General features: G+C 43.5%; 1 protein-coding gene across 8 annotated transcripts in view; it reads right to left on the minus strand.

Annotated features, from left to right (window-relative positions):
* TMC8 (transmembrane channel like 8) overlaps positions 1-14,618 on the minus strand; it is a 119,687-nt gene that overhangs the window by 54,428 nt on the left and 50,641 nt on the right. For all 8 annotated transcript variants that reach the window (XM_086931102.1, XM_086931098.1, XM_086931101.1 and 5 more), the window contains 6 exons: positions 13,753-13,862; positions 12,665-12,804; positions 7,685-7,832; positions 6,569-6,739; positions 6,241-6,401; positions 3,830-3,953 (listed from right to left, as the gene is read on the minus strand). In XM_086931102.1, the coding sequence (XP_086787228.1) occupies positions 3,830-3,953; positions 6,241-6,401; positions 6,569-6,739; positions 7,685-7,832; positions 12,665-12,804; positions 13,753-13,862 (854 nt within the window). The remainder of the gene's footprint in view (positions 1-3,829; positions 3,954-6,240; positions 6,402-6,568; positions 6,740-7,684; positions 7,833-12,664; positions 12,805-13,752; positions 13,863-14,618) is intronic.

Raw genomic sequence — 14,618 nt, forward strand, 5'->3', positions numbered from 1 at the left:
GCCGATTTGCGAGTTGGAAATACATGGTTTTGATACACTATGCAATGGTGTTTTGCACTCTCAAACACTGTGATTTTGACAATCACAGGTTTTATAACTGCAAAATACATTGGAACATCTGGCCCTTAGTTCCTTCTGTTCATGGGCTGTGTGGGTGTTAATTTTCAATCTTTGTGATTTCACAAAAAGGCTATGTTTAGTAGAGGCTGTATTGCCACAGGGTAATGGAGTTTCTTTCTCTGTACTGGCCATTGTGGTGCTAAGTTAATTCTGTGGGCTGCATTCTCCCCAGATGGGGGTAATGTTAACGCAACATTCTCTTTCCCCATAGTTCCATTGTTTACTCTTGTGGGAGGATCATCAACCTGTTACGCAAAGAATGCCTTTGTGATAAGCTGTGCTTGTCCTCACTTCTTATAATAATAGAATTTGGTCCAGTTAGGATGCACTGAATTGTTCCTTGTGGGGCTTTTGATTAGATTGTGGGTGCATTTCTTTGAATTGCCTGTGTGTACTACCTCCACTTTGCTAAAAGAGGTAAACACTACTTATAAGTACAAGTATTACAGAAAGGACAATTTTTGTCTTCAGACTCCCCCAACTGTGATTTTAGGGTCACGTGCAATGTTTCAGTATGTTAGCTACTTGACTGTCACTAAGCAGCCTTCAGCTACAAAGTCAGTGAGCATTTATTCACCTTAGTCTGACACTGTGCCTTATTGTTGTTTTATGACTAGTGGTGATGGGTGTATAACTTCTTTGAGACTGATTTTATCTTTGACTGGTGGCCTTTACGTCTGCCATTGTTGAGGATGGTGGTGGAAGTCAGCCATATGTCGTTTGTTTTACCAAGGCAACCATGGTTTCTCCACCCAAGTGACTGCATTTACCATGGACGGAGCTATCAATCAATCAATCAGTAGTCATTTATAAAGCACCCAGCTACCTCAATAGTGGTGTCCCGGTGCTAAGAGCAAGAATAAAGAAAAGACCAGCCAGTAATACTACCCCTGAAAGAGCCAAGTTTTTAGGAGATTCATAAACTCCTTTTGTGTCTCTATCCGGCGCAGAAGGTTAGCAATGCGTTCCAAAGTTTAGCAGTCCTTACTGAGAAGAACCTGCCACCTTATCGCGTATTGGCATATCTGGTGACGTGGAGGAGTCACAGATGATTCGATCCCTGTTCCGCTCCTCTCGATATGGGCTGAGCATCGGCTTGAGGTAGCATGGGCCAATGCCACTTGTGGCTCTAAGGGCAAAAGTCAGAGCATTAGACTCTATCCTCTTGGTGACAGTGAGCCAGTGCAACTGCCTCCGGTGAGGGGCAATATTGTGCCGGAAAGGTACCGGACGAATTAGCCTCACTGCTGCATTCTGAATAATGTGTAATCTGTGAATCTGGTAAACTGGCAGCCCCAGGTATAGGTTGTTGGCATAATCCAATTGAGTGGTCACCAGAGTGTGGGCCCTGACCTTACAGCTCTCCTCCGGCAGAAATGGTTGGATTTTTCCTGATAGCTCTCAACTTCAAAAAACAAGATGAAGAGATCTGATGGATTTGCGCTGTGAAAGAGAGTGCTGTATCCCACCTGATTCCAAGATTTCTTGCTGAGTCTGTTGGGAAAGGTGGCGGAACCAGCTCTGCGGGCCACCAAAGATGTGATGGGGGGGAGGAGGGGCCTGACCAAAAAAATATCTGTCTTATCTGCATTCAGTCTCAGACAATTACCGTTCATCCAGATAGAAATATTCTTCAAGCACTCCTTGAATTTATGGAATGCAGCAATTTAAAATAAAATACCAACTGAGTGTCATCCGCATAGGAAACCACCTTCACCCCCCAAAATGCAATAAGAGTGGCCAGGGGGCAAGATAAAGGTTAAAAAGTAGCGGGCTCAGGGCAGAGTCCTGAAGCACGCAACACAATAGTGGTTTTGATGAGGATGAGAAAGGTCGAAGAAAAACACATTGGGAATGGTCTTCAAGGTAGGACCGGATCCAGGAGAGTGCCGTCCTCTGAACGCCTAGCTACTGGAGAGAAAACCTTTGCTGGCAATCACCACTGATGGAATCAGTGCACTATCTGATCTCTTGAATATGCAATGGTTTCTCATCATGTTAGGGATATCATACTGACTTTTCTGAGAAAGTCTTCCTCCAATTACCATATTGTCCTTTCTCAGTTTCACAGAGTTAACTCTGCCAAGTTATAGTGGCAAATCATAAACTCTATTTCTGGTGGCAGATCAGAGACTCTATAACTGGTGGCTGATCTGCCAACATTTATGATAAAGTTAGCTCTGGAAATTAAGAGAGCGTTTGACAGGGCCAAAGTTGTCTCTTGAAGCAGCATGGGTACTATCTGGGCTACTTTTAACAAAGTGGTTATAGCAGTTAATATATTCAGATATAGATAGTATTTTTTTTAAATGACTGATTATTCATTGTTTCTCTCTTCTAAAGTAAGTCATTTGACATGATTGACCTAATTGTATTCTTTGGTAACCACCTGGATCGAGGGCTTGTATCTTCAGCCAATAATGCTAGAGTAAAAGGTAATGCTTAGGCAAAAAAGTAACCAGGGCATAGTAACTTCGCTCCAAAAATATTAATTTTTAACGTTGAGAGCTGTAAAACCACTCATGCTTGTTTCCACTTTATCCTAATTTCTACTGGTTGACTCCTATAGTTTAAGACCAGTTGCATGACCTTAATCTATCTTTACCTTTATAGTAATTTTGGGAATAAAATAAACTTTACATTTTTTAAATATTTTTGCCTTGATTGCTATTTATCTTTTGATTCTTGTTTAATTGTTTTCAGATCACTTTCCTAAACTAGCAATTTGCTTTCACCACAAGCTTCATTCTCAAAGTGACTGCTCTTTTTTTGTTGAACAATCTGCTTATTGATACTATTTGTTATAGCCACAACATTTAAGTGTAAAGTTCAGGTAGGCCCACCATGTTGATGTCTGAGTAGCCTTATTACAACTTTGAGAGGTTAGATTTAATGTACAAGAATAGCCCTGAGAAAAACACGGTTCAGCTTTGTTCATCATTAGCTGGATCTAGTTATAGCATAAAGTCTGATTCAGCACCCATCTATACCCTTAGACTCTCACTAACAGAAAAGTTAGCAAACTAAACTTTCTGTAACTCTCCATGACACACTCAATTAAATATAATGAAACAAGGCAGTTACTAGCATCCACAGTCTCCGTAAAAAGCAAACTCATATCTCACTCAGGCTTCTGCCTATTGCCCAAGAGGTAAGGAGCCTTTTATGTCTGCATGTCTGCAGGATAGCTTGTTGAGGTAAATATTCGCTCTTTACAACTCTTATGTTCTGCAGGTCGTGTTGAATTCCACCAAGGTCAACTCAACCTTCCTTGGGCAATGCATTTAATACCATCTGATGAACAATGTTACAATAGGCCTCAAAGTCCAAGCTGGCATCATCAAACAAAGAAACATTCTGCAATCCCTATTTGTGGTGATTCTTAGTAATGCAAGGTTGAGGAAAGAAATCGGATTTTTCTCTACACTGGATGACCCCTTTAAATTCTGAAATAGTAACCTTAACTATATACAGGGCTTAGAAATGGGAAACGTGTGTAGTAAACAGCAATGTAAAAAGGTACTTATGAGTCTCATTGGCCCCTATCCAACTCATTGCTTGCCGCATACCACATTCCCCATTGCTGTTGCAATCCAGCAGATGGCCTCCCGCCCACTTCTTGTTATCTACTCCTGAAGGCCCTACTATTTTTGTATATTCCGTCCACAAAATCAAACACACAGCAGAAACACTAAACCGTTTAAATAACCTGGTAGTTCTTGTTATAACCACAGGTAGAGCAGTTGGGATCCTCGCGCTGACCCATGCACAGAACCTTCTGTCCCAGAGAGAACAGGAATATGCCCAGGCTGGCAAGCTTCAGCAGTACACTCCTGCAGGGAAAAGAGAACAAGGTTTCACCACCGTCTTCCTTGGTGAGGGGATGCCCGCCTTACTAGTAAAGAAAACACTCTAGCTGTACCCTAGATCTCTCATGACAAGCATGGACTCTCTGATTCTGTGTTTGATATCCGGGTCATCAACATTCTCTCAAAATATCTGCTAATTGGGATATTTCTGCCCTAGGTCCTTCTCAGCAGCTTTCTGAAGCAGCAGGAAGATGGATCATACATTTACTGACCAAAGTGGCCGAACCAGCCAGTCATCAGTGCTGCCATCTTCCTGTTGCTACGTTCAACTCTCTAGAGCTATCTTCAGCTCATTACACCTACCCATGTGCTTTGTCTTTTCGTACTATGGCATCACATGAATATAAATGCATGATCCAAATCAATAAATGCACTGAGCATGCTGAATATTTCACAGCTGTTTTGGGTGGGTGAGATGCCTTCTACTGTAAGTCAAGCCCAAAGCACAGTCTCCCAACTCTCTTCTGGATAACATCCTTGTGGGACTGTTCAGTGACACTCCTATCTAGCTGGCTTGATCGCGAGCATGGCATCATGTAGCCTTCTTAATAGTAAACTTGATTCTGAGGTTGCTCCTCAGCTCATCTTCTTGATCTCTGGGATGTCATGGAAACGGCGTAAGTGATGCACTGAAAATGAGTCTTTCTACACTGATTATCGATGGTAAGTGGATAAACTCCTCCAGGTCTTAGTAGACAAAGTAAAGCCCCACTCAGCTAATTTCATGAAGTCCACTTTTGTTATAAACACCTGCACCGTCAAGGCTTCTAAGTGGGTCTAATGTCAAAAAGTAATGGTTCTGGGCGCGACTACTAATTTACCCTAGACTACTGTACACACTCTCTATGGCACTGTCTGCCTCTCTGATTCAGAAGCTGCAGCAGGCCCAGAACATGGAGATTAGACTGGCCACTCGCTGAACAAACTGGATTACATTTTCCTTTCTTGAAATTCTATTAATTTGCAACCTGTAAGCAAAAACTGTCTTTGGGATCAATTGTTTGGCTTTCAAGTCCATCAATAACCAGGACCCTAATTACATATTGGATTATCTTGCTGTTTGTTCTCCCACTTGTTCCTCAAGGAGCTTTGTTTTAGAGTTTACTGAGAGTGCCGTCATATTTTAGCCTCGAATCTCAAGGTGGCAGGCGTGTGTCTTTCCACACTGCTGTAGCCTGGATCCCCCCCGCCCGGATGGATTCCAAGAAAAGGTAAGAAGCTACTCTTCTCAGTCATGATTGTCACTAAAGGCTTCTTGATAATCCAGGTATATAGTTCCTTTCAGTGTTACTGGGAGGTATACCGTTTAGTAGCAGGAGTTATAGTAACAGCAGTGGTAGGAGCATTTCCAGTAAGGAATTTAGCTAGTGTCTCCATATAAATAAAACCTCATAATTAATTTTACTTACTCCATTGTCTCCGCTGATGATGAGTTGACTTGGCTAACATGTTAGAAAGGGAAGGACCATCGGTTTGATACAAAGGAGATGGCTGGAGGGGTGACGGGTGAACTAGTGGAGAGTGTCACACCAGGCATATGACACTCAGACAGTGAATTATTCAGTAGACACTGTTCCCTCCAGAGTAATGTGTAGACCTATCAAAAGAAACCACAGCCTCTCCCTAAAACCACTCTACCATCAGAGAAGAGAAAATAGAAGTAAAATATAAATGTGCCTCCCAGTGGAGGAGAGGCTGTGCTGCACTTTGGATAGTAATTATGAACCTAAACAAAACTAAGGAATTTGCACTAATTTCTCTGCGACAATTGGTGTTGCGCTACACCAGGGCAGATGGTTTAAAATTTCAAAGACTACCTAATATACTGAATTCCTCCCAAGAATCAACGGGCCAGCTGAAGCTCAAGGGGCTTGGCAACTACTAAATGAGTCTGGAGAATTCTTTCCCACCTTATTTATCCTTGAACGAGTGATATATGACATTTAAGCAGGTTTTATCGGATGTAGCTTATAGCCTCTGTGCCTCCAATAAACCTTGATTTGTTTAACCCCATTGTTTTGTGGCCGTAGATGCATCAGATGTATTAACAACCTGCTAGCCTGAGAGAATTTCATCTTTCTGATACGCTAGTCTACCTTTATTTACCATGTCTAGGCTTCAATCATGAAATTTACTGTTAACTGGCAACTGCACTTGTGAATATACCAGCAGTCCCTAAACTCATTTCCCACCTCCCGTTTCTTCTTTCAAGTGACCTGACAGTCTGCAAGGGTCTTTGACAGGCTCTGACCTCATAAGGGTGAGGTTGATCTCAGCATTAGGTGAGTAGCCCTCTACCCGGACCATGGCTGCAAAGGCCAGCGGCAGAAGGAAATTGGCCACGCTGATGACAAATGGGGGAAGGTATTCTATCAGCACACTCCAGCTCCAAAACTCGTATGAAGAAGTGATCTAGAGGGGGAAATGAGCACACAATCAAAATATGTACAAGAACTGAAAGATGGAGAGATAAGTCAGATAGATGCAATTGCATTAAAAAAGCTGAAATATACAAAGGTGGGTAAATATGTAATGAGAGATTAAAATGATTTGACACAGATGAAGAGAGTAAAGCTGACCTGCTCATGATTGTTGGAGTATACAGTGACCTGGAAGATGCAGTAAAAGGCTCCCGCCATCAGAAGCAAGATGAACACATTCACCACCACTCGGGTTAGGATAAGCAGAGCCTTTCGTAGTGCTGTCATCTTCTGCCTATCGAGGTACCGTACTTCCTCTCCCAGGTCCATCTGTGGAAACAAGTGGTTGTGGCTACATTTACTCATATTCGTAGACTCCAGTATATTGGGCTGCGTGAGAATGGTGCTGCAGGATAGGCTCATAATAAAATGGACCCTCAGGTAGCTTCGCAAACGGGCCACATGAGAAACATTAAGTGAGGATACTACTTAGCTGAAGGTGAGCCCACAGCAAATGGTCATATTTGAAGGTGGTGACATCTTAGGGCAACAGGAAAAAAGGGATCGCCATAAGACTGCACAAAAAGGGATTCATTATCGGGCAGAAGTGAAGGGGATCCCCAGCTTAAAGTATCATGAGATAAGGATCCCAGAACAAAGCCAACTGACATAGGGTCCCAACAGAGAGCCTTAAGTAGAAGGAAGTCCTAGCGTGGGAATTTACAAGGAAGATCTCCAGACCACATCCTCGTAAAAAAGCGGTGTATGTAAGAACCACACTGACACGTTAATTTCCGCTGACATTTGCATACAAGAGACAGAGACCTGACTAGCTACCTGGATGCTTCATTGGATCAATGTCTTACACCGTTTTCTCAGCCAGGCCTACATCAGACCTGCAAGACTCAACTTGAACAGACATCGAAGGATCTTCTCTTTTCAAACCTTGGCGCGACAGATGCATAGTTAACGACATGTGAAAGTAGCCTCCAACACTCATATTTCCAATTAGATATGTTAGATAACGGACTTGTAAGCCCATCTACTGAAGGCAGTGCTGTGCTGTGCTGTGCTTAGCAGCACACTCGACTTCAGATCTTGTTGTCACTAAGCTATGTGTGGCAGACACACCTCTGCTCTGCTATGTGTTACCACTCACCTTCCGATCACTGTTTTCACAGTGATATGAGTACCCTCTCCAATAGGCTTTTTCTCAATTAGACCATGCAGTGTCTGTATGCTGACCATGCTTTTATGCTGTTTGGGACTCCTCACCTTGAGATCATTGACGATGCTCTGCTGTTTGATTGCCGCTGCTTCAGTGCTGCGGATGCAGTGATCCCATCCTGAGAAGACCTTTGTGCTCAGGCGCGTTCTGTAGTTGCGACTATGCATACGCTTCTGGATCATCTCTTTCACCATCCTGATAGGGTTAGGAATGAAAGTAGTGGTTACAATATGCACATACTGAGCCTGATTCACAAGAGTATTAGTAAACCTATAAGCTTAGAAAAATTATTTTTGTGCCAGGTTCACTCTTTCCAATGCACAAGGGTAGGCACTAAAACCTACAGTTGCAGGCTTCCTTTCACTTGCCTTACAGATTAAGTGTGAAGAGCCTTCTGCTTTTTTATCCTGTTCCTTTGTCCACAGGATAAATATTTTTTTCCTCTGTAGAGGAGCAGCTTCCGGTATACACCTTGTAAATATTTGGAGGTTTGGGTGCATGTCACGCCTAATTTGCACACTTGCACTTGCGGAGTTTGGCTCTCAAGAAACATCTGCAAATAGATTGGGAGAAACATTGACAATATTTGTGAGTACCCTCAAATGTAAGAGTTTGAGGCTGCTGGTAGCTTTTGAAATGGAGATTCCTCTACCTTTATCCAGGGATTAACTATGTTACAACTCGTAACCCTAACCTTGCTGTAACTGAAAACCTGCCAAATTTGTGGTTTCTCCACTCTAGTAAACCAGATTATCGATCAGAAAAATCATTAAACCATGGTGCTCTAACTATGGATTTGGGCTCTGCAACTCTAAATCTAAAGTCCTGCGGCTGAATTAAAGAAGCCCTTACAGATCTCATCTTGTCCCACTTCAAATCATTTTATTTGATACAGTCGTGTTTTTCCTGGATTCTGATGCTATCCTTCCATGGACTGGGTAAGATGCTCACATCTGACGTACAACGTGATGTATTTGCTTTCCAAAAACCTACACCTACAGCTCTCTAGCTATCCACATTGCTCATACGTTAAAGTACACACAGAGAGTTTCTCCAACATATAAAAATAACCAGGCTTAAGAATGAGAGGGTGACACGACAGACTGCAGGCATCAGGTAGATTTCTATGCGAATATTGGTAAATAAAAAAGTTCAGAGCTCCTTAAATTCGTTGCACGCATTATTGATGATCGAGAGAGACTCCTGATAAATAATCGCAATCCCAGCCCCTACCTTACGGATTTCGACTTGCTGCAGTCATATACAATTTTGGGGGTTTTGTCCCCCACTACAGGGACACAGCCCTCAGTCTGATCAGAGGTGCAAACATCAGAATGACAACAATAGCCTCAAGGTGAGCAGTGTATCCTTCAATAAGGCCACTGCCCAGAAACCGACTCTCAGCAGCTGGTAGAGCATTATTCACCCTGCCGTAACCACCAGCCCCATGATAGTCTACTCTTCCAGATAGATGTTTCTTAAAGCTTTGGCATGACATAGGCTAAATTTATTTGAGTTTAGTGTAGGAGTTTATAATACTTGCCAAGTACTACACTGGGTTGTTACCAGTGCATCAATACTGGAAAATGTCCAGGATGGCCTCATCCTTTGACTGATATGTTGAGGCTCACCGTGGTTTCAATGCATTAATTTGTGCCACATGTATCTGCTTCAAAGAAAAGCTTTTAGGTCGTGCTGTTTTGTTCTGGAGTTCTTCACAATGGTGGTGAGCTGGTTCCAGAGTACATCTTCTCGGTTTGTCTGATGCTCAAGACATCATGGAAACTGAAAGGATGCTGGATGCATGGGTGCTTCAAAGCAAGGTGTTGTTGCTGCACATTAACACCATTTATCTCCTGCACAACTGCCCAATCTGGCTTCATATCATGCTCCAGCACAGAGGCAGCTACTCACATTGTAGTCGATGCCCTCTTGCTTTAGGTGACCCCTGCGTCCTGAAATTGCTTAACCTCAGCCACCTCTGACCCAGTTTCCCCTCACACCCTCATCCACACCCAACGTCCCAAATGGGATTTGTAAAAATGACCATCATTTGTCTGATGTCCCTCAAATTAGTGCCCTATCTGTGTTGCTAGCATTAGACCTTTACCCCTACTAGACAGAATTATGACAGAAAGAAGTCCAAACCTTTACAGAGATACCCAAAGCAACAGGGTCAGAGTGGGAATGTTAAACATCAACGCACTTGACTATGCTGGGACCCAGGAGGTGCTAGGGAGGATTGGCCAGGTGGGGGAAGGATTCACCATTGTCTGGAAGTGTGGCCAATAACAACAACAGATGTCTGGGGTTTCAACATAGTGAAGCACAGGTGCCGAACCAAGTTCATCTCTACTATAAAAGAATCAGGGTCGATTTCAACTCCTGTCTCGTTCTCCTGAGAAAATGCTTGCCGTGCTGGAAGAAGTAGTGGCACTGCAGGAAAAAAGGGTGATTGTTCCAGAACCACCATTCCAGAAGGGGAAGTGGGTGTACTCGATTGTCTTCCCCAAGTTAACCGGGAGGTTCCCCTTAGTGATTAATTTAAAAGTCTTGAACAAGTTTATATGGAAAATGATGTTCAAGATGGAGAGGATACAACCCTTGGTTCAAAGGGATCATTATACGGTCAAGATAGACTTGACAGATGCTTACCCCCATGTTTCCCTGGCAGTGGTTCATCAAAGGTATCTCCAGTTTTGCATGCAAAGAAGTTACTGACAATTTTGGGGGCTGCCCTTTGGTCTTCTCTCAGGCCCAAGGGTGTTCATAAAAATGGTGACACCATTAGTGGCCTCTCTGCATATCCAAGGGACCTCAGTCTTTCTGTATGCGGATGACTGGTTGACTCATGCCTGGTCACAACCAATGGTGTTGTAAGCATTACAAGAGACCATTATTATGGTAAACCACCACGGTTTTCTATTACATCTTCCCAAATGTCACATGACTCCAGAAAAAGATTTCGCATTTATAGGAGCAAGGTTCCGCACAGACTTGGACAAGGTATTTCTTCCACAGGAAAGAATCTTGCGACTCCAACACTAGTTGGTTACCCTTTGTCATCAAAAAAAGTTCTTATAAGAAACAGGATGCAGATTTAAGGCCATATGGCTTCCTTTGTATTCACAGTGATTTGGGCAAGACTGCATCTCTGTCCTCTTTTATGGCACCTGAACAAGCATCTGCAGATTGAGGGTCAGAATTTGGAAACAGTTATTCCTCTCCCTCCGGAAATCAAGGGGAGTCTGCAGTGGTGGATGGAACCAAAGAATGTACTCGGTGGAGTTCCAATGCATCCCTCCCAGCCAAGGGTTCATACAACAGAAGCAAGCAAGAGGGGTTGGGGTGCAAACCTGGAGGAGCATGCAGTACAAGGGAAATGGAACTGGGGAGAAGTTGCCAGATCCTCGGATTGGAGAGAGCTGATAGAAGAGTTTTCAAAAGTTCCAACCTTTTCTCAAGAAGTGAAATATCTTGGTAAGATCCAACAATACAGTAACAGTGGCATAGATAAATCACCAGGGAGGCACACATTCTCATTCTCTCAACAAAGTAGTATGCACTCCAGGAGTTTGGGGGGAGAGACATTTTATGTTAATTTCAGTAATTTATATCAGAGGGGATAACAATATAGAGGCAGATTGCTTACGTAGAGTGTTTCTGCTTCCCAAAACCTTCAACTTTCAAAGAATATTTTTTGAAGATCTGCAGGAGGTTCAGCGTTCCGTATTTGGACCTCTGCCTCCGAGAAAGACCATCTATTTCAAAGTTCTGCTGGCGGCTTCATGGACAAAATTTTCAGTGGTTTCATTGGAGGAAATAAGCAGAGCTGGAACTTGGGCATGTGAACTTACGTTTATTAGACACTATCGATTGCAGAGCATTGGCCATGAAGGGAAAGGGTTCGGTGGTGAGGGCTTGCAATATGCGAAATCTAAATGAATTTGTGCCCTTCGATTATATGTTGTTTTTATATTTGTTTTCATGAATCTCATTAAATCAAAATGTGTTGCATTATATCACTGTGTTATTATGTTCTGCATTTAATAGTGTATGTTGGATGTACATATATATAAAGAAAGAAAAACGAAGGAGAGGAAGGGAAGGTAGTAAAGTCAAGGAGGCTTTTTGTTGTCAGAGGCCTTGTTAACTTGGGTATCCTCATCAAGTGATGACTGTGAGAAGGACAAGGGACGTTGAGGTAATGCCCCGATTACTGGCTGGTAATCTTCATCCCTCTTAGTCCTCTCTTTCTCGTCCCAGTCATCACATAGTGTAGGCCTTTAGCATGGCTTGGTATTACAGCAAGTGCTGAGGGCATACTAGTCCTTCAATGGTGTAGTAATCTGTGCTTGTTTTGAAATATCCTCAGTTCAGAACCTGACTTTGTGAGGGTACTGCACCTGGAGTTCCAGGAGTGTCGGTTGGTGCCTGCTGCTGATTCCCCTGCTCTACTTGATGGTTCAGCTGCCTGTTAAATAAATATTACTACAACTTACCTGGCGGCTCATTACCACAAATAGCTCCCACCTGGGGCGGGTGTGGATTTCGACTAGCATTTCCTATTTTTGTTTCTTTCCTAAGGTGAGGACAAACCTAATCAAGTGATGGCTGGGAGGAGGACGGGAAGGACTAAGAGTAATGAAGATTACCAGTAAGTAATCAGACCATTTCACTAGCGTTACCAGAAACCCTTTATCACCAGTGCCCACAAATTTCTGTCACAGGCATTAATTTTTTAACAGCTTTGTGCACGATGGGTGGACTTGTGGTTTGCTTTGTTAAACTAATTTGAATAACACACCCAAAAACAACAATTTGTAAAAAAAAAAAAAGAAAGCCCCAGAATGAAATAGCAGGTTCCTGGGGAATGGAGCATCGTGCAATCCCCACCATTACTCGTAGGTGAGATCATGTGATGCACTCTGAATGTAACATGGGAGAAGGCATCTAGCTCCAAAGATTTGACAGCCAGGCCAGAAATATCCCATATTGACGCCGCAGACCCATTCTCGTGAACTCACTGTCTTGTGATCCAGGCAAAGCAGAGCAGCAGGTAGACCAGGATGCTCAGCAGGTAGGCCAGGCGGATGCTGAAGCTGGAGCTGGCCGCCTCTCTCTGCTGGTAGTGTCCATAGAAGAGGTAGGAAGCCTCCAGGAATCCCTGTTGTGGGATCACACAACAAATACACATCAGAAAATGACAACACACGATGGGGGCTCTGTGTGAGAGGGAACATGAGACCATTTGACACACACACATGCACACTTTCACACAAACACATTTACCACAAACTAAATTCTCCATTTGTGCTGAGGCTGAAGTTATTATTACCCAATTACGTGAAAATCAGTTCCTTGACTTCTGAAGGATGAAGGAATAAGTTGAGCTTGCGCATATTGATCTGTAGGTCAGGGGGATGTGAAGACATAGCTCCCAGAATTTGTAACATCGTTTAAATGTAATCCAAGTTATTCTGGGCATTGTACTCCTTTAAGTTTTTCCAATGCTAATACAATCCAAATCTGAATAGCGTGTCCCACATGCACTTCCATAAAAAACTATTTGCATCACAAAATAGACTTTAAAGTCCTATAAGTATTGCAAAGCATATCTTTCTTCATAAACTCAAAAAGTCTAAGTCCTGCCCCTGTCAAATGTTTCAGATCCCCTGGTCACATTCTGTGCCATTTCTGGCCCATGTCCCAATACCCATCAGGGTACACGCTCCAACCCAGCTACTGCCATTTTGTGGCGGTCTGCGCCCACCCACAAGCGATCTATGACGCTCGTTACTGTGCATTGTGCAAGGGAGTTGTTCGAGAAGAAGGTCTTTTTCGAGAAGCAGCAAGAAATCCTAATCTTCTTTTGCCTTGTCTAGGGGACATGAGGTTTGCATTTTGGCCGCAGTTTGACAGGACAAAGCGAGTCGTCAAATCATAGTTGGCTAAAAGAGGTACTTCCCTTGAAAAATGCAAGAGACTGGAAGGTCAGGCCCTGAGACCCTCTCACCCAAGGTACCACTTTCAGAGCCTCCCTCCTCTTTTCATCTTGCTGCTCCATCTCCCACACTCCAGTGCTTGGAATCAGCAGCACACAACGCCATGTTACCTTTCCAGTGAAGAGATGCACAAAGTATGTGTACACGCCTGTGTCGCTTCTCGCATCCTTGGCACTTGCATTCATACATTGGGGGTCCCATCCAGCGAGTGTGGCATCTTCTGAAGAGAAGGAACACGCAGGAGCAGTCAAGGAGTGAGCAGTGTTGACAAGAGTTGGTCACAAGGACACTGGTAGCACAGGGTATACTGTACTGCAGTAAAGTTATAGGATACACAAGCAGAAGCAGAAGCAGAAAGGTGTGCCAAAGCAGGTGTCACTACACCTGCACTTTAAAGCGGGTTGGGCCACTAATAAAGTGTGAGGCGCTGGGCAGGCCGAGGTCTGTAAAGCTGCGCTTTCAAAGCCCTGGTCAGACAGTATACTGAGCATCGGGGACCCCTGGGAATTAGTTCATTTCGTTCAGGCTTGAAGCTCAGAGGGACCCTGGGTTTTTAATACTTGGTCATGTTTTACTGGTGAGGTGTGGCAATATTCATGCACGGGGCTTCATTAAACCTGGTGCGAGGGCATCCCTCTTTATTGAGAACTGCAGGGGAGGAAAGTGGGTCAGGTCAGTTCAGGAAGGCGAGGGGACCCCTCTCACCCTTGGCCCTCCAGGTATTATCAGAGGCAATGGCTGGATAGAACTTGGGAAGGTGTTAGGTGCATTAGCAGTTCTGCACATGGCAAGGGAGACACACTGAACGACATCTTTGACATGAGCATTATCACTTTATACACATGAACTCAAAACCTGCAATTGAAACACATATATTATAAATATGGTGACTGAGTTTACCTTGCCTTGGTTTAAATGTGGGGTTTAAATTTAAATCTTTGCATCCCGTAATATCTGTTTACTGCATGGCAGATAT

Source organism: Lissotriton vulgaris, chromosome 7, assembly GCF_964263255.1.
Source record: "Lissotriton vulgaris chromosome 7, aLisVul1.2, whole genome shotgun sequence".
Taxonomy (NCBI): Eukaryota; Metazoa; Chordata; class Amphibia; order Caudata; family Salamandridae; genus Lissotriton; species Lissotriton vulgaris.